This window comes from Myotis yumanensis, unplaced genomic scaffold (genome assembly GCF_028538775.1).
Source record: "Myotis yumanensis isolate MYYU_CA2020_CCGP unplaced genomic scaffold, mMyoYum1.0.hap1 SCAF_3, whole genome shotgun sequence".
NCBI classification, from domain to species: Eukaryota; Metazoa; Chordata; class Mammalia; order Chiroptera; family Vespertilionidae; genus Myotis; species Myotis yumanensis.
Genome location: NW_027223754.1, coordinates 145,355,780 through 145,373,956, shown reverse-complemented (window position 1 = coordinate 145,373,956; position 18,177 = coordinate 145,355,780). Strand labels below are relative to the sequence as shown.

At 38.0% G+C, this 18,177-nt stretch overlaps 2 protein-coding genes across 5 annotated transcripts in view; one reads left to right on the top strand and one right to left on the bottom strand.

The window, feature by feature from the left end:
• ZFC3H1 (zinc finger C3H1-type containing) overlaps positions 1-3,877 on the bottom strand; it is a 66,621-nt gene extending 62,744 nt beyond the window's left edge. Inside the window, exon 1 of the mRNA XM_070409721.1 lies at positions 3,043-3,877. Coding sequence (XP_070265822.1) covers positions 3,043-3,646 — 604 coding nt within the window. The 5' untranslated portion in view covers positions 3,647-3,877. The remainder of the gene's footprint in view (positions 1-3,042) is intronic.
• Positions 3,426-17,916, top strand: THAP2 (THAP domain containing 2). 4 transcript variants are annotated; one of them, XR_011470808.1, is made up of 4 exons: positions 3,444-4,579; positions 11,888-12,083; positions 12,962-13,460; positions 16,690-17,916. XR_011470808.1 is itself a non-coding variant. In XM_070409723.1 (4 exons), exons 2-4 carry the CDS (start codon positions 4,509-4,511, stop codon positions 13,349-13,351), a joined length of 657 nt encoding a protein of 218 aa, XP_070265824.1. In that variant the 5' UTR covers positions 3,444-4,086; positions 4,208-4,508; the 3' UTR covers positions 13,352-13,652. The 4 variants fall into 4 exon arrangements, 2 of the variants coding, with proteins under 2 accessions (XP_070265824.1, XP_070265823.1); XM_070409723.1 differs by lacking the exon at positions 16,690-17,916 and having other exon boundaries at positions 3,444-4,086; positions 4,208-4,579; positions 12,962-13,652; XM_070409722.1 differs by lacking the exon at positions 16,690-17,916 and having other exon boundaries at positions 12,962-13,652.
• The last annotated feature ends 261 nt before the right edge of the window (positions 17,917-18,177 follow it).

The window sequence follows — 18,177 nt, the reverse complement described above, 5'->3', positions numbered from 1 at the left end:
AGGTTTAAAACAGTAGTCAACCAAAGGAAACATATGCTAAGACTAAGTGTCCATCACTAAAAAAAATTAAAAATGAATGAGAATGCCCTGGCACGTGTTGCTCAGTTGCTTGGAGCATCATCCCGTAGTCTGGAAGGTGCGAGTTCAATTCCCCGTTACATTGATGTTCCTCTCTCCCTCTCCCCATCTCTCAAATCAATTAAGAATGAAAATAAGTACTGGCCCTAGCTGGTGTGCCTCAGTTGATTGGGCATCATCCCATGCACCAAGAGATGCGGGCCTCCATTCCCAGTCAGGGCACATGCCTGGGTTTCAAGCTCCATCCCCAGTAGGACAGGACGCAGCTGAATGTTTCTTCCACAGGATGTTTCTCTCTCACTTTCCCCCCTCCCCCTCCCTCACTAAAATCAATTTTAAAATATTTTTTAAAGACAGTTAAGTACTGCAGTAGGATTTGGTTTATTCTACTTCTTTTAAGCTACACCTAGCATACCTTAATCATTACAAAGAAAGAAGTTTAAAAAAAACACCACCAACCACCTGTACTCATGCTGCTTCACTTCTAGATTATGGAAATGAGCCACAGAAAAACACTTATTCTTTCTGAATGCAAAACTTGTAAAATAAAAATGTCATTATTATAATTAACAATGGAAATATGAATTAAACTCAGTACAATCTTGGTCTTAAAGACATCTGAATGGGGGGGGGGGGGGCGGGGGAAAGGTTAAGGGAGGATGACTGGGGGGAAAAGGGCACATCTAATACTTTCAACAATAAAGATAATTTTTCAAAAAAGAAAGAAATTTGAATAAAATTTCACATTACAAATTTTGTTTGCTCATGTTATACAAAAGTGGCTGGGAACTATGTTTTTCTTCACAAATTCTTAAAAGAATACCACCTCTAGGATGTATTAATGATACTTCACAAGAAAAGCAATTAGCAGAGGATCAAAACAAGCATCCTTTTCTTAAATGCAGCATCTGTGAAAAGAAAAAACATCAAGACAGCTCATTTCTAATAAGTTAATAAAGAAATCAGACTGGTTACTTTTTTTCACAACTTCATATGCCTGTTTATTAACCGTTTGAGTCCCAAGCAGCGCGATCGATTTTATGTCGAGAAAACATACGATTCATTTGAGTCCCAGGGGGTATTGAAAAAACACTGTCGAAGAATCCCAAACAGCGCAACCGCGCTTTCTCTAAATGAGTACGAAAAGACCCAAACAGCGTGATAGCGCTTGTTTTATTTTATGTCGAGAAATACCAAGCAGCGCGATCGCATGCTTGAGACTCAAACGGTTAATAAAAACATTAACTTAATAAAGGTATATGGCAGAGGCCAAGGTGATATTAAATGAGTGTACAGAAGGAAGGCAAAGGAAAAAGGTAGGGAAACACACTCATCACCCCCTTTTCTATAGAATAATTTAAAAATAAAATTTGAGTTCCCATAATCCTTTTTATGTACCTCAATTTGAACTTTTTACATTAAACTAATTGTTTAACTCCATCTCTCCAACACAAATTACAAGTGTCATTTTTTCTATTCTTAAAAATATATATATGTGTGCTTAAATACCTTTCTGTTTTTAGATTCAGAATTGACAATGAACAAATTCTTGGTTAATAAATAGCTCAGGCAGGGATTTTAACTTTATTGAAAAACATCCTGTCACTTTAAAAGTTAAATACCTACATGATTTTCTCTGAAATAATCCTGGAATGTTCCTAACTCAAATTTTGGCTGCCAATGTAAGTTTTTACAAGGCATTAGCACCAGAAGCTGCTGCTACTTACCTAACCTACATTTCTTGTCCCCTTTGTATCTTGACATCTAAAAAAGACCATATGGCTCTAATATAAAAATGTTGAGTGCTTTCCAAACAAACGTCATTATATGTAAGTTTCATATATAATAACTTTACTAACAAAATCATTATACCATGGAAATTGCAACCAATAATAAAGGTGCCAAGTAAACTACTTTTATGTCGTTATCATGGAATATGCAAGACATAGTTCTATCAACCCATCACAAAACAGCAAAACTTCAGGTGACTGATTACTCAGTATAAATACTGCGTAGACTCAGGAATGTTAAAGATAACGAAGAATAAGGTTAGAGGAAACAAAAATCAGGTATTTTGCTTCTCAACCTCTCCACACATCCCTATGGCTTCCCATATGTTAAAAATTAAAATGCTGTTAAGTTTATCCTTCTCTTTCTGACCCAATCTGTCAGCACTAGGAATTATAAAATGTCCACAAAGTAAACGTAAGAAATAGAGCAGTTAAGGAGGTAAAGTTTTCCAAGATACATGAATTTAAATCCTCTGAATTAACAGAGTTGGTGAAGATAATATATGGTCCTTTCCCCCCCCCCCCCCCCACTTTAAAAGACACCAATATATAAGAATAAATCAAGAACGGTAGAAACAAAATCACAAACAAAAACGGTAAGATGATGCAGAATGAAACTTCACAATTTACAATATCAAAGTATAATACGATTTACAATATCAAAAGTGTAATACGTCCTGAGGTCTGAGGTTCAAGAACCTCTGGAAGACAACCTCTTACTACTCTTCTCCCTCAATAAAAGTTTCGTTTAACCGCAAAACAAAAAAAACCCAAAACACTATTCCCCAAATCGTTTGTCTATATATAATTTTCCTCTCCCTCTAACAGTCCAAGTTAACCTCACGTATTAAAGTTTCTGTACCAGCAAAGACAAATGCTAATAAAACGTGGACTTCTGAGGTCCGTTTACAAACCTGACCTTAGACTGTTAGATTCCACTAGCTTGGCCCCAAACAATGACTCGGTCCTGTTAAAAGGCAATATACCCAATAAAGCAATCCTGAGAAACACTACTACGGCATGACACATGGGGATGGCCAAAGAACAACTTACCGTAAGTAACCAACGAGCGGCTCTGGCGGCGCAGAGAAGTTACTCATCCCGCAGACCTAGGAAGGACGCTAAAGGGAAACTCTAGTGACACACCCAGGGCCGAGCGCCACGTTAAGGATACAACTCTTGCGAGGTGGAGAGGGCTCCCGCCAGCTCTGGCTGCCGTTGAATCCGGACCCCGGTCCTCCACCCAGCGGGGGTCTGCCCCCCGGCTTGCCTCCTCGGTCACCCCCGCCACGACCCCGACTCCAGCGACTCCCACCCCGATAAGGCCGGCCTCGAAAGCGGAAACGGTCCAAAGCGATGTGGCTCCGTTCCCAGAAGGACGGCCGAGGGCTGCTCTCGGACAGCGAGCTCGAAGGCATCCGCACGGAGGGCTGGTGAGAGCGGAACGGCTCTTTGGGTCGGTAGCTGCTGTGTCCCCGGAGGTGGCCCCGCTCCGACGGGTGCCGCGAGCGTGAGAAATTCCTCAGCTGCTGCTGCTGCTGCTGCGAAGAGGACGATGACGACGAGGAGCCACCGCCTCCGCCGGATCCACCGCCCCGGGCCGGGTGAGGAGGCCTCCGCCGCGGATACGGCAACAGCCCGCAGCCACTGCTACTGCTGCTGCTCCGGCTCCGTACCTGGCTGTTATCGTCGTCGCTGATCTCCCCATCTTCTAGCTCCCCTTCTTCCTTGGGCGACAGGCCACTGGACGCTGCGGCCGGAGGATCTGCGGTCGCCATCCCGGGAGCAGCGCCTTCCACACAACCGGAGTCCACCGTCCGGGGAACCGCCCGACAATTACCTTCCTCCTCGGTCCCTTCTTTCCTAACGGACCCGGTCAGTGCGGTCTTACCCTATTCGGACACCTAGTGGGCTGTGCTCCCCAACTTCCCGGCACCCCAGCTCTCTCTCTCGCCGGACCGTCGTAACCCAGTTCCCTACCCTAGCGCCCCCTTGCTCCTCCGCGAATAGAGCTCTTCCGCCTCGCGAGAAAGGGGCTGGGAAAGTGGCCCACGACGTCACTTCCGACGGAAGGCCGGAAACCAGGCTCTCAGTTCCCGCGATAACGATGAAGACCACGCGATTCTCAGTGGGACTTGTAGTTTTTCCTTTCCTGTTTTAGGGGCTGTCCTTCCAGTCTACAACTCACACCCACCTCGGACTGGATTGGGATATCTGGGTGCGTGTTGGAAAGGGCGGGTCTGTTCTTAATCTCGGCCTCGAGAGTGTATCATAGAAGTAGGGGGCGGGGAGGTGGATGGTATCTCTTTCTTTTTTTTTTTTTTTTCCTCCAAGGACAGGTCCTAAAGAGACGCAGTAGTCCCTGGCCCCCAAAGGGGACCGGGTTGTGTCCGCCATGTTGGTGAAGGCAAAGGAAGGCGACTGGCGCTGCGGGACTGACGGCTCTGCGGGCTCAAGTCGGCCATATTCATAAAGAGGGAAGGTGGATCCCTACCCCCGACGCACATACATTCGCACCCCTGCTGCCCACCCCGCCCCGCGACTCTGCTCGGCGGGCCTTTCCCCTGCCTCGCTGGCCCCGCGTAGCCGTCAGCGCCTCAGGACGGGCTCACGACGGCGCCGAATGAGGGGGGAAGGGACATGCCGACCAATTGCGCCGCGGCGGGCTGTGCCACTACCTACAACAAGCACATTAACATCAGCTTCCACAGGTAACCTGGGCGGGGAGCGGGGGTGAGAGCCGTTAGATTGAATATTGCTTGTGTCGAAGGAACACGAGGATTCTGCGAATTCTGATCCCTTCACTACCTAGTCCTTGGGGGTAGCAGGGAAGCATTGTGTTTTCCCTTTGTGTGTTGCTCAGATCTGCCCAGTATTTCTCCCCTTGGGGAAGATGTACTTGCTTTATAAAAGAAATCCAAGTTCTGTATGGTGATTACTCCTTATAAAAGTGACAGCCGGATACCTTCATTTTCTACTCTTTTACTCCTGTGTATTAGACTGGACTTGACATTAATGACTCCGTAAGAAATCTTCCTGTTCGAGCCGGCAATCACCTTAAAGCGGAGGTTCCCAACCTGTGGGTCGCGACCCCTTTGGAGGTCGAAGGACCCTTTCACAGGGGTCGCCTAAGACCATCGGAAAACACATATATAATTACATATTGTTTTTGTGAATAATCACTATGCTTTAATTATGTTCAACTTGTAACAATGAAAATACATCCTGCATATCAGATGTTTACATTACGATTCATAACAGTAGCAAAATTACAGTTATGAAGTAGCAACGAAAATAATTTTATGGTTGGGGGTCACCACAACATGAGGAACTGTGTTAAAGGGTCGTGGCATTAGGAAGGTTAAGAACCACTGCCTTAAAGCCTACTGTGTTCCCATTAAAATCAGGAAATTCTTACCAGCTGAATTGACATGAGTCAATTTGGATTTTTTCTGATAGTCCCATACAGTAACTCTGCAGAGGAGTTGAGTCATCATTGATGATAATCATGGAATTAAGCTATATTAATGAAAGTGCAAAAGATATGCTTTCTATTCTTACTAACAGTGATAAAAAGAACCTAGGTGTTCTTCCTTCCTTTGCTGGAAGAGCAATGAAAATTCTTTTTTTTTTAATGTATTTTTATTGATTTCAGAGAGGGAGAGAGAGAGAGAGAAACATCAACGATGAGAGAGAACATTGATCGGCTGCCTCCTGCACACCCCCTACTGTGGATCAAGCCTGTGCCCTTGACCGGAATCGAACCCAGGACCCTTCAGTCCACAGGCTGACGCTCTATCCACTGAGCCAAACCAGGTAGGGCCAATGAAAATTCTTTAGTTCTCTCAAATCAGAACTCTTGAAAGTACTTTGAACACTACATGAAATACAATAAATAAATGTTTACCTTCTCTGTTCTGATTTTATATACCTCACAACTTAATACATTCATAGGATGTAGAAAATTATATTCTTGACCTTTTCCCTACCTCATGATGACTAAATGTACCCCCTTATTAAAAGTTGCCACTTTTAAAAAAATCTTTGTGATGTTTCTGTTTTCAACTACTTCATCAAATGTACTGTTTTGTTCATCTATCAAATGTGTACCAAGTTCTTATTTGCCTGACATCATGCGAGAGATCCAGAAAATTCTTATATTCTTGAAGTTTAGAGTATAATAAAAAAGAAAGAAAAATATAATTGCAGTTAGGTGTCACAGAAAAGACATTCAGGGAGAACTAACTTAGCCTTTAAAGCCAAAGTAACACTTCTCAAAGGATGTGAAATTTCAAATGAGACCAAATGGTGACATAGTCTGGTGTGCCCCTTTAAGGATTTTCTGTTTTATCCATTAGTACTTGAGAAGCCAGGGAAGGTTTTAAAAGAGTGGCATGATTAAATGTGCATATTAAAAAGTCCTCTGGCTGAAATACGGTGAATAGTGTTATTGAAAGTGCTGGTTGAGCATGATCGAGAGAGAAATGCAGTGAGAAAGAGGCTTGTTTCAAGAATGTTCACTTACCCACTGTTTCTTTCACAAGGAAATCTACAGCAGTGTCAACTGAACTACACAGTGTACTTCTTTGCTAGTACAACCAGCACTAGAATAGGAGAGGTGAGAGTTGTAAGGGAGAGTCCACCCAGAGGCCTAGACTAGAGTAGTACTGACAATAAGGATGGAAAGAAGTGGACAGATTTGAGAAATATTTGAGGAGAAACTATTATATTTGTTTTGGAAGATGAGAGATAGGGAAGAGTCTAGGACCAATAATGAATGTTTAAGAGATACACAGTGATACAGTAGCATGCATACTTTCCATGTTTGACTATTTGCTTATGAAATTAACATTTTCATGTGTAACCCAAAAATGTAGGTCATAAAATAACAGTAAAAATACATTTCTATTGTATAAACAAACAATATGAACTAAATCCTCTCCTAAGACATTGGTAGACTTCTTTAATCCCATATACAACTTATGTTGCCTGAACTTAACTATCTTCATTTTTCTTATCTCTTAGCCCACTCTGGACTAGGTCTCACGAATAATTTTCTGAAACTGCTCTTGCTAACATGAGTTGTCACTCCTGTTTTCCTTTTTCTTGGCATGTGATCATTTCCTCCTTGAAATACTCTCTACTTTTGAATTATTTGACACTAATTTTGTGGTTTTCACTTACTTCTGTAGTCTATCGCTCCTACCAGCCCCTCTCTTTGTAAAAAAAATTTCAGCTGTTTCTGTGGTCTCAGTTAACATTTACATGTTGATGCTTCTCAAATTATCTCCAGTCCAAATCTCATTGAGTTTTGGACCTATAGGCCAAGTGTCTCAGTATTCCCCTGGCCTCTCCAGTTCCTCAGATTTATATCAAAACTGTACTAAAGAATTTGCCCTTCCCTCAAACCTACTCCTATTCCCACATGCCTTTTCTCAGTAAATGAGAACATCATCTACCCAGAAATCAGAAGGTCAGCCTTCCTTAACTTCCTACCATTCCCTTTTGACTCGATTACAACAGCCTCTTAACTGGTTCACTGCTTCCATTCATGTACTCCTAACTTCTGTAATCAGTGATGTGTTGCTAAATGTTTAACAACAGAATCTCCAAGGAAGGGGAAAGCCCTGATTCATAGTATTTGCCTTAATTCTGTAATATAAATCCTACATTATCTAGTTTCAAACTACCAACCTGACATCACTAATCATAAAGTTGGGAAGGAATGTGCAGTACCACACTATTCTATATAGCCTTTATACCATATAGATATGACAGACATATATAGTTTTAAGAATAAGATAATGCCCCCAGCTGGTGTGGCTCAGTCGGTTGAGCATCATCCTATGCACTGGGAGGTCGCCGGTTCAATTTCTGGTGGGAGCACGTGCCTCCGTTCCCAGTAGGGGACATGCAGGAGGTAGCCAGTTGGTGGTTCTCTCTCACTGATGTTCTCCCTCTCCCTCTCTCCTGAAATCAGTAAAAACATATTTTTAAAATCAGCTCTAAATCGTGACTTATAATGGCTTGCCAATGCCATTTTGGATAAAGTTCAAAATTACTCTTTAACTTAGTTCTCTTGCATCATTTCATGTCATTACTCTTCACTGTTCCCACCCTAATTCCTCTAGCTAATTCCTACTATCCTAAAGCCTCCTGACTAGATTATCTCTTCCTGCTTTATGGTTCCATTCAACCTTGTATTTAACCTTTTTTAGAACACCCATGACATTTGTAATTACTTTTATAATAACAAATAACATTTATCTAGTATTTACCATAAACTGTCTCATTTAACCACACTAGATACCATTAAAATGGTACCTTATAGGTGATAAAAACTAAAGACTAAAAAGGTTGCATAACTTGCCTAAAGTTACCTAGCTGTTATGTAAAGTAACCAGGATTGACACCCTGATTTGACTTGAGAGACAACAGTTCTCAGCCGTTCTTTTCTGTTGCATCAAGTTGTTCAATTCTCTGTCCTCCCCATTACAGTGTGCCCTTAGTAGAAGGTAGATACCATAAAAGTAGGTCAGTTTTATTTACCACTTGGGACACTTCCTAGGGCAGTGCTTGGAATATATGGGCATTCAGCCATTTATTAAAGACCCAAGGCAAATAGCATTGCTTAAAATACTGAGTGATTTTTTCCAAACATCTAATGTTTCTTGAAAGCCTACTTTTATTATGGTGTAGACAAACATATATCCATCTGTGGCCACCCTGTTATTTTTTAAATACTTAGAGGACGATTTATTATAAATTCAACTATGGGCTATCTCTACCCCCCTTTGAACATACTAAGAAAAATACAAACAACACATGCAAAACATGATTATGAAAAATTAAATATAAAATTGTTGATTAGCCCAGCCAGCATGACTCAGTGGTTGAGTGTCGACCTATGAAACAGGAGGTCACAATGCAATTCCCAGTCGGCACATGCCCAGGTCGCAGGCTCAACCCCAGTGTGAGGTGTTCAGGAAGCAATGATTCTCTCTCATCATTGATGTTTCTATCTTTCCCTCTCCCTTCCTCTCTGAAATCAATAAAATATATATATAAAAAATAAGTAAAATTGTTGATTATTATTCTATTTAAACACAGATAACTAAAGATTACTTAGTAATGCTAAGCTAGCCCCTTTAGTTCACTTTGCATTGATTCACTCAGAAAAGCTCACTGAGTGCTTACTTAATATGATAAAGTAGTAAAGAACAGTTCTAAACAGGAAAAACATGATGCAGTGGTGGAGATAGAAAAGCAAGCAATTAGAATACAGTGGTGTTAATTCTTTATCATATAGAAACATCTAACCTCGTCTTCTGATCATGAAAAACCTCTTTAGGAAGATGAGATTCCTAAATTGAGTCTTAAAAGAAGGAAATAAAATTTGGTTAAGGTTCAGTTGGAGGTACTGATTGCATAATTAGGGAGCTCGTTTTAAAAAAACTAAAGAAAAAAAAGGTTAAATATCTGAAAGACAGCCTTCATATTTCTGAAGTCTTATACAAACGATAATCCAATAATAGTACTTAGTTTATAAGTTCTGCATCTTTATTGAGGCCCCCAACAAGAAGAAATTCATAAGTTTAGTTTAGTGTTTATAAACTGAAGCTTGATTTTTTTAGCTTAGGGCACAGGAAATATTTCCAAACCATTAAATATTGGAACAGATCTTTGAAATGAGAATACATTTTATTAAAAGGTGAGGGGTAAACAGTAGATAAATTCATCAGGGGTTTCTAATTAAATAGAAAAAACTTACATTTGTGAAAACGTGAACTACAGAGTGACAAACAAATGCTAATAATATCTTCAGGTCGGGATATGTTTGGAGGGGACAGGGACAAGAGACTGGAAGGTATTTACCAGTAAATCTGGGCTTTCATCTCTTTGTGCCCCTCATTGCCGGTCATTTAAGCAAACTGGATATCTGATAATAGCCAAAGCTGTTACCTAGTGAAGCTTCAGTTGGGGAGCCACATGATCTTCTAACATGAATGATTCTTTTTAAACACTACTCAGTTCATTAGGTAATCAAACTAAAGAAGAGTTGAACTCAAAGTCATTACATGTGAATGTTGATATGTTTCCAATCAGTCAACGCAGTCACCACTAATTTTGACAGTCCCTTATATTCTCTTCCTTAACTGGGTACACATTAGTATATTTTATATTTGAAATAAATATGAAAGGAAAAACATTCCTGCTGGGCTTGTCAGCAGCATTTTACTTTTTGTAATAATTATGATTTCTACTGTATTACGTAGTTTAAGAGTTCATTTTTTAAAAAATATAGGCTGTTTATGTGGAAGTAATACAGTGCATTCTTAATTTACATATCCTGTCTCATTTTAATTAAGCAAATTTTTGTTAAGTCCTTATTCAAGGCAACTGTACTACGTGTTAAAGAGATAAGCCCTAGCCAGCCTTGCTTAGTGAGGCCCCGGGGCCCTGAGCACCAAAGGGTCTCTGGTTGGGTTCCCAGTCAAGGGCACATACCTGAGTTGCAGGTTTGATCCCTGGCCCCGGTCAGAGTGCATTCTGGAGGCAGCCAATCAATGTGTTTCACATGGATGTTTCTCTCTCTCTCTCTCTCTCCCTCCCCCATTCTCTTTCCTCCCTCCCATTCTCTCTCAATGGGCCCAGCTGGTGTTGGTCAGTGGTTGAGCATCAATCCATGAACCTGGATGTCAGAATTTGAATCCTGGTCAGGGCACATGCCCAGGTGTGGGCTCTATTCCCAGTAGGGCGGCGTGCAGGAGGCAAGCAATCGATGATTCTCATCATTGATGTTTCTAACTCTCTCTCCCTTTCCCTGTCTCCAAAGTCAATAAAAACACTTTAAAAATCAATGGAAAAAATATCCTTGGGTGAGCATTAACAAAATAAACAAACAAAAAAGATAGAGATAAAAAGATACAGTGATTCCTGTCCTCAAGAAACTTATAATCTACTTTTATTTCAAAACAAAAACAGTATGGTAAGTGTCATAATGAAGGAACACAGAGGAATACCAGAATCTATTTAGGCTTTCCTTGATAAAATTTAATCTGTAGATAATTTGATTTATCTTTTTTTAAAATATATTTTTATTGATTTCAGAGAGGAAGGGGAAGAGAGGGATAGAAACATCAATGATGAGAGGGAATCATTGATCAGCTGCCTCCTGCACAACCCCTACTGGGGATCGAGCCTGCAACCTGGGCATTAATTTGATTTATCTTGACCAGGTACTAATATATCAGCAGCAGATCTGTGCAATGTAGTTACTCCTGCTTATACGGCTTTACATAAGCTTGATCTAGTTTAGTCATTTTTTTAAATTTTTTTACAGAGAGAGGAAAAGGGGGGCAGGGGTAGATTGATTTGTTGTTCCACTTGTTTATGCATTCATTGGTTGATTCTTGTGCCCTGACTGGAGATGGAACCAGCAACCTTGGTGTATTGGGACGATGCTCTAACCAACAGAGAACTACCCAGCCAGGGCCTAGATTACTGTAGTCTTGTTTATTTTTACTGCCCAGGTTAAGGACTGGAGTAGGAAGAAAGATCTCTTTTTAAAACCCTGAAAAATAAGACCACTCGAGTCCGTTTTTTATTAATTTTTTACAACTTATAAAAATTAGCATGAATTGGTTTCTGTGACAATGTCTGGATATTGGAAATGTAACATTTTGTATGTAAATTGAAGACACTTTAAAATATGTTTTTATTGGTTTTAGGGAGAGGGATATAGAGATGGAAACATCAGTGAGAGAGAAACATTAATCAACTGCCTCCTGCTCATCCCCTACTGGGGATCGAGCCCTCAACGTGGGCATGTGCCCTGATCAGGAATCAAACCGGGGACCTCTCAGTTCGTGGGTCAACACTCAACCACTGAGCCACACCGACTGGGCTGAAGACACTTTAAATCATCACCACTTAAAATTTGTTTTAACCATTTAGGTGCAACCAGAACTGTGATAGTTGGAATTTGAGGGTTTTTTTTGTTTTTTTGTTTTTCTAAGGTTTCCTTTGGACCCTAAAAGAAGAAAAGAATGGGTTCGCCTGGTTAGGCGCAAAAATTTTGTGCCAGGAAAACACACTTTTCTTTGTTCAAAGCACTTTGAAGCCTCCTGTTTTGACCTAACAGGACAAACTCGACGACTTAAAATGGATGCTGTTCCAACCATTTTTGATTTTTGTACCCATATAAAGTCTATGGTAGGTAATGACATATTCAAGCTAGATATAATATAGGCCTGATGGGAATAGCATTAAGAATGCTAAAGAGGCGGGTGGGGTGAAGGGGACTGAATATATGGTAAAGGGAGAAGATTTGACTTTGGGTGGTGAGCACAGTGCAATATACAGATCTTGTAACATAGAATCCCACACCTGAAACCTATATGATCATATTAACCAATGTCACCCCAATAGATTTAATAATAATTTTTTAAAAGAGTGTTAGAGGAGATGATTCATGATAGAGATATATAGGATGTAGAATTAATACGACTTGATGACTCATTGAATGAAAGTAATAAAGGAAAAAGGTTCCTCAGGTTTCTGATTTGGGCAAAAATTTCTGCCCGCATTTTAAGTCCTTGAGTGGAAGCTATAACTGAACAATTAATAAGTACTAAATCTATTCAGGGGCTTGATACTTGGGAATATATTTTTATTAAGTAGGATCCAAGGTCTGAAATATTAATTGAGCAAATAATATTTACCTACAAAAGAAATCAAATCAGTATCACATAAATTTCTAAATACATTATTTGGCCTTAGACAATTACAAAAGATATTTAAAGTCTCCATAAAATCATAATAATTTGGAAGGACCTTGGAAGTCCAGTGTCTATTTCCAAACCAATGTTAGTATCTCTCTAGAGGGAAAACAAAAAGAAATAGGTGGCTGGAGTTAATTCAACCACTTGAGAAACTTGAATCTATGATTACATGAGATGGGTTGGTGATGTTTGCTATCTTTTGAAATCAGTTTTTAAAAGAGCAATTTAAATACTGTTATTTAAACTGGACAAAATTTATTTGTGATATTGCATAACTTATGTACAACCCTCTAATATTATTTGGCACAGAAACTCAAGTCACGGAATCTTCTGAAGAAAAGTAACAGTTGTACTCCAACCGGACCTTCTAATTTAAAATCAAACATTAATAGTCAACAAGTGCTACTTGAACACAGTTATGCCTTTAGGAATCCTATGGAGGCAAAAAAGAGGATAATTAAACTGGAAAAAGAAATAGCAAGTTTAAGAAGGAAAATGAAAACTTGCCTACAAAAAGAACGCAGAGCAACTCGAAGATGGATCAAAGCCACTTGCTTGGTGAAGAATCTAGAAGCAAATAACATATTACCTAAAGGCACATCTGAACACATTTTACCAACTGCCTTAAGCAGTCTTCCTTTGGAGGATTTCAAGATTCTTGAACAAGACCAACAAGAGAAAACATTACCGATTCTCTAAATAAAAACCAGATCAAGAGTGCTTTTATTTAAGGTTAGCCTGCACACAAAAGGAAAAAAAAAGATTAGCTTGCATCGATCTTGATGCCCATCATTTATTCTATTCAAAGGTAAAGATATTTAAGGAAATAATGCCAAAATTGGGTATTTAATAAAGTTTTACTTGAAGTAACGTTCTTACTGTATAACTTATGAAGACTTGATTACAAAAATAGAAAACTTTATGAAACTTATTTGAAAAAGCATGGAAGTGCCTTACATGAGAATTGCATACATTAAAAATTTGCTAGGAAGTTTTGCAAGATGTGTTTTTGCCTTTTTAAACAACTTTTGAAGAACAGTCTATAACAAGTAATGTGTTTAATTTATATTAGAAAAAAATGTTTTTGTGTACCAAAGTTGAGACATTACATTCTAAGTAAGGTAAGTAGGAGTTAACCAATATTAAATATGACTTTAAAACTGCTGGGGTTTGTATTAAATTATTACTGACACTGTGATTTGGAAACTTTACAGAAAAAAAGCCTGAGGTGCAGGGCAAGTTCTTTTATTTAAACTTTCTATATCTTTTTAACAGTAAAAGTGAGCTAATCATAATCTCCCTCATAAGAATATTATCTTTTAAAATGGATTGTAAAATATTTTGAAAATATTTTAAATATGAAGTACCCTTGAGTCATCCAAGCTAGTAAGGACTCAAGTACCTCAGACTAGTAAAAACTGGTAGCTGGTTATATTAACCTTCTAAGAAAATATGTCGTGAAATAATGCAGAGATCAGGATCTAACTTTTACCTTTAACAAAAAGGTAACTGTATACTACTCTTTTACTAAAAAAAAATTTTTTTTAATTTCAAAATTGATGCATTAGTAAGCAAATATGCTACCAGTTCCGTTAGAGAACTCCCTCTGCCTTCATGTATGTTGATACCAAAACTTTTAAGCTTTCCCTACCCCCAAAAACCTACAGTAGAATTTAATCATAAAACAGTACTTACTATATTATATCTTTACAACTTATAACTTAAAATGGAATCCGTTTTTCTTACACATCAGCTTGCTTTTTATTTCCTTTCTTAGTAAGAGTAGAATAGAACAACCGTACTGCATAAGGGAAATAAAATGTACTTCTCTACAAAAACACGTGTCTGTGAAAAAAGCTATGCAAGTGCTAATTATTTTACAAAATAGAATATCAGAACTATTCTTATAGTCGCCACTTGAACAATTAAAGAGTTTGCCTTACTTCACCAGATAAATGTTTAATAAGAACACTTCAAATAGTTTTGATCAAATCCAGCAAAAATTTACTAATGTATCATGATGTATCATGAAGTTATTTAATCCTGATTCAAGCTTTCTGACACCACCATATAAAAGTAACATACACCTAATCGTAAATTGCTATAGGAAAGCCTATAAAGTAAATGCTACTTGATGATTTAAAAAAAAAAAAATACTTCCTCCCCCCCCCCCCCCCCAACTGTTTAGATTGCTGGGTTGTTGTTCTTTTTATTTTATTGATGGGTGTGAGAGAGAGAGCCATCGATTTGTTGTTTCACTTATTTATGCATTCATTGGTTGATTCTTATATGTGCCCTGACCAGGGATTGAACCCCGCAACCTTGGTGTATCGGGACGACACTCGAACCAACTGAGCTACCTGGCCAGAGCTTAGACTGCTGTTTTGCTTTGATCCTAGCAACAGTCTTTTTATATTATTGACACCCTCTTTTAATAAGGAATGCCTCCCAAGCAACTAGATTTCACAAAGTCAAGGGTAGGAAAGTCTGTTTTAATTGTAAGGCACTTACAACAAATATTTATGAAAATCCTTTTGTGTATACAGGGTGGGGCAAAAGTAGGTTCACAGTTGTGAGTACATGAAGCAGAGTTCTTATTTATTAATTATTGTATTATTTTTCATATGAACAACTATAAACCTACTTTTGCTCCACCCTGTATTGTAAACCTTGTTAGTCATTTTATCATAAATATTATATTCAGCTCCATGCTGTTGTTTTTTCTAATATGGCTTCAAATTATCTTTTTACCAATACCTAGTCAATATTCATCAGCAAACACTTATTGACCATATCTACTTTATACCTCAAAGTAAGTTAGATAAATAATCATTTAAACATAAACTATGCTTTCCAAATACAGATTCTCATATAGTTCACCACCTCTCCCCAAAAAAAACACTAATGTAGACTGATTCCCATTTACAATAATAACTTGCTATCTTAATATAACATTTTAAAAATCACAAAAATAGACCATTATGAAATACAACAACCTTTCAGCAATCTCCATTATTATTTGAGACCACTAAATAAACTACCACTGAGTAATTTTAAAGTGAAAAATTTTTGGTATTTTCCCTATGTAATTTTCATGTTACTGTTCTGATAACATGTTCCAAACTCTCTACATCAGGTTCTTTCATTAACACACATCTGTCTACCTTAAAAATAGCCTTATTCATAGAATAAAATCTAAAAAGAAACTTAAAATTCTATTTTTAGTTTATTGATAATCTTATCACTTTGACCATATACTATAAACTAATCAGAATTATACTAGCTCTTTTTCCTCTGCTGGACACAACACATACCCTCTGTTCATTCATTCTATGTATACTCTGTTCACTAACCTCTACAAAGAACCAGCCAAGCCTGGCAGGTATGGCTCAGAAGTTGAATCTCAGTCTATGAACCAGGAGGTCATGGTTTGATTCCCGGTCAAGGCACATGCCGGGTTGTGGTTTTGATCCCCACTGTGGGGCGTGCAGGAGGCATCTGATCAATTATTCTCTCTCATCATTGATGTTTCTACCTCTCCCTCTTCCTTCCTCTCTGAAATCAATAAAAATAAAAATATATTTTAAAAAAAGAACCAGCCAAAGGCTATAGTGACTTGATATAAAGATGAATCTAGCCTGCCCAGTGTGGCTCAGCTGGTTGAGTGTCATTCCTTGCACCAAGAAGTCACTAATTTGATTCCCAGTCAGGGCACATGCCCAGTTTGTAGGCTTGATCCCCAATGGTGGTATGCAGGAATCAGTCAGTCAATCTCATCAATGTGTCTATCCCTCTCCTCCCTCTAAAAACAAATCAATAAAAACATTTTAAAAATAAGTAAAATGCTTTTAAAAAAATTAGATGAATCTGACTCAATTTTTTACCCTTAAGTTGCTCAGTCTCCTGAGAGAGAAAAAAAATATTTATTATACAATATGATAAATGCTATAAAGGACATATGTGTGAAGTACTTTGGTAAATTGTGTTGAATTGGAATTTAATGAGAATATAAACTTTAGACCTTCTTATGAAACTAGAGGCCCGATGCACGAAATTTGTGCAAGGGGCTCGGCCCTCGCAGCCCCGGTTGGTGGACAGCCTGCGTACCCCTGGCCAGCCCTCACCACCCCAGCTTCGTCCAGAAGGTCATCTGGAAGGACGCCGGAAGGTCGTCTGGCTGTTTGGTCTAATTAGCATATTAATTCTTTATTATATAGGATACTTCTCTTTTGAAACAGATTTCTTATGACTTAACCAAAGGAAGTAAAAGGACACTAATGTTGACCTGAATTACATAGTGTTTTTTTTAATGAGTTGTAAGATATTTTTCCCTTTTAAATGAACAGTGAACAAATTTGTTGGTATCTTTGTTAACAGTAAATATAACTAAATAAAATACTACATCAAAGCCAAGGAGTTTATTTGATGCTTTTACAAAATAACAAACCCTACTAACTCAGATCTTTAAAAATATTTTAGCTTAGAAGTCTTAGAGTTAACAAAGCACTAGGGCACCCATTGGTTCTCTTGGTTGCTCTTTACAAATATTCTGTATGATAGGTGGTATCACCTCTAATTTACAGCTAAAGAAATCTGTGTTGATGTAACTTATTCATTCAGATATTTACAGTTAGACAACTGGCACAAGTGATAGAATGTCAGTAATGTAGGAGGTTCTAGATTGAACATTGGTCTTCAGCCTTCAAGTCTTCCATTCACCCACCACATTATAACCCTCTGTTAAATATGTAAATCATGTTATTAAGAGAAAAAGTCATGTCCAAAAAGACTAATATAAAAGTAAAAGTAAAAAAAAAAAAAAAAAAAAAAAAAAAAAAAAAAAAAAAAAAAAAAAAAGTAAAAGTAGTCTATGAAGTCATCATTGATCTTTTCTAGGTAGACTTTTTAATGTTGATATTTTATCTCATTTCTCAATGTTAGAATACGGGTAAACTTAATTTTGGTATAATATATAGAAAATGGTTCAATTTTATGCCAGAGTATGGGTTTCTTTTGGTATTTAGATAGTTTGGAAACTTTCTAAAATTAATGATTTTATAATTTATATTTTAAAATTATATATTGTATTCACACAGAAATTGTATTCTGAGTATGTTGATATTAAAACCTGTTTTCCAAGGACATTAGTATCATGCCTATTATTTCCAAAAAATATACATGAAAATTTCAGTGGAAGTCCTTCCTCTAAGTTGACCCTCTGAGATACTTCTGTAGAAGTTCTTCTCCCTAAATTGAAGCAAACTGTAAATAAAAATATGTAAAAGCCTGGAAGAGGAATGTTCATTATCATTTTTGTTACTTATATCTAAACATCCATTATAGTTTATTTGTACTGTTTTAAATACTGGTTATGTAATCTAAATCAGATATACTAAAAATTCTGTCTACCCTGACAATAATTTGAGGCTAACAAAAAGATTACTTTGTAGATACAATTATCAAAGCATCTACACTAATAAAAGAGAAACATGGTAATTAGCGTACAACCGCTACCCTTCCCATTG

Excerpts from the sequence above, each read along its gene's own strand:
- THAP2 (XM_070409723.1), top strand. The coding sequence starts at position 4,509 with ATGCCGACCAATTGCGCCGCGGCGGGCTGTGCCACTACCTACAACAAG. Across the intron at positions 4,580-11,887 it reads ATTAACATCAGCTTCCACAG|GTTTCCTTTGGACCCTAAAA; the intron begins GTAACCTGGGCG and ends TGTTTTTCTAAG. Across the intron at positions 12,084-12,961 it reads GTACCCATATAAAGTCTATG|AAACTCAAGTCACGGAATCT; the intron begins GTAGGTAATGAC and ends TATTTGGCACAG.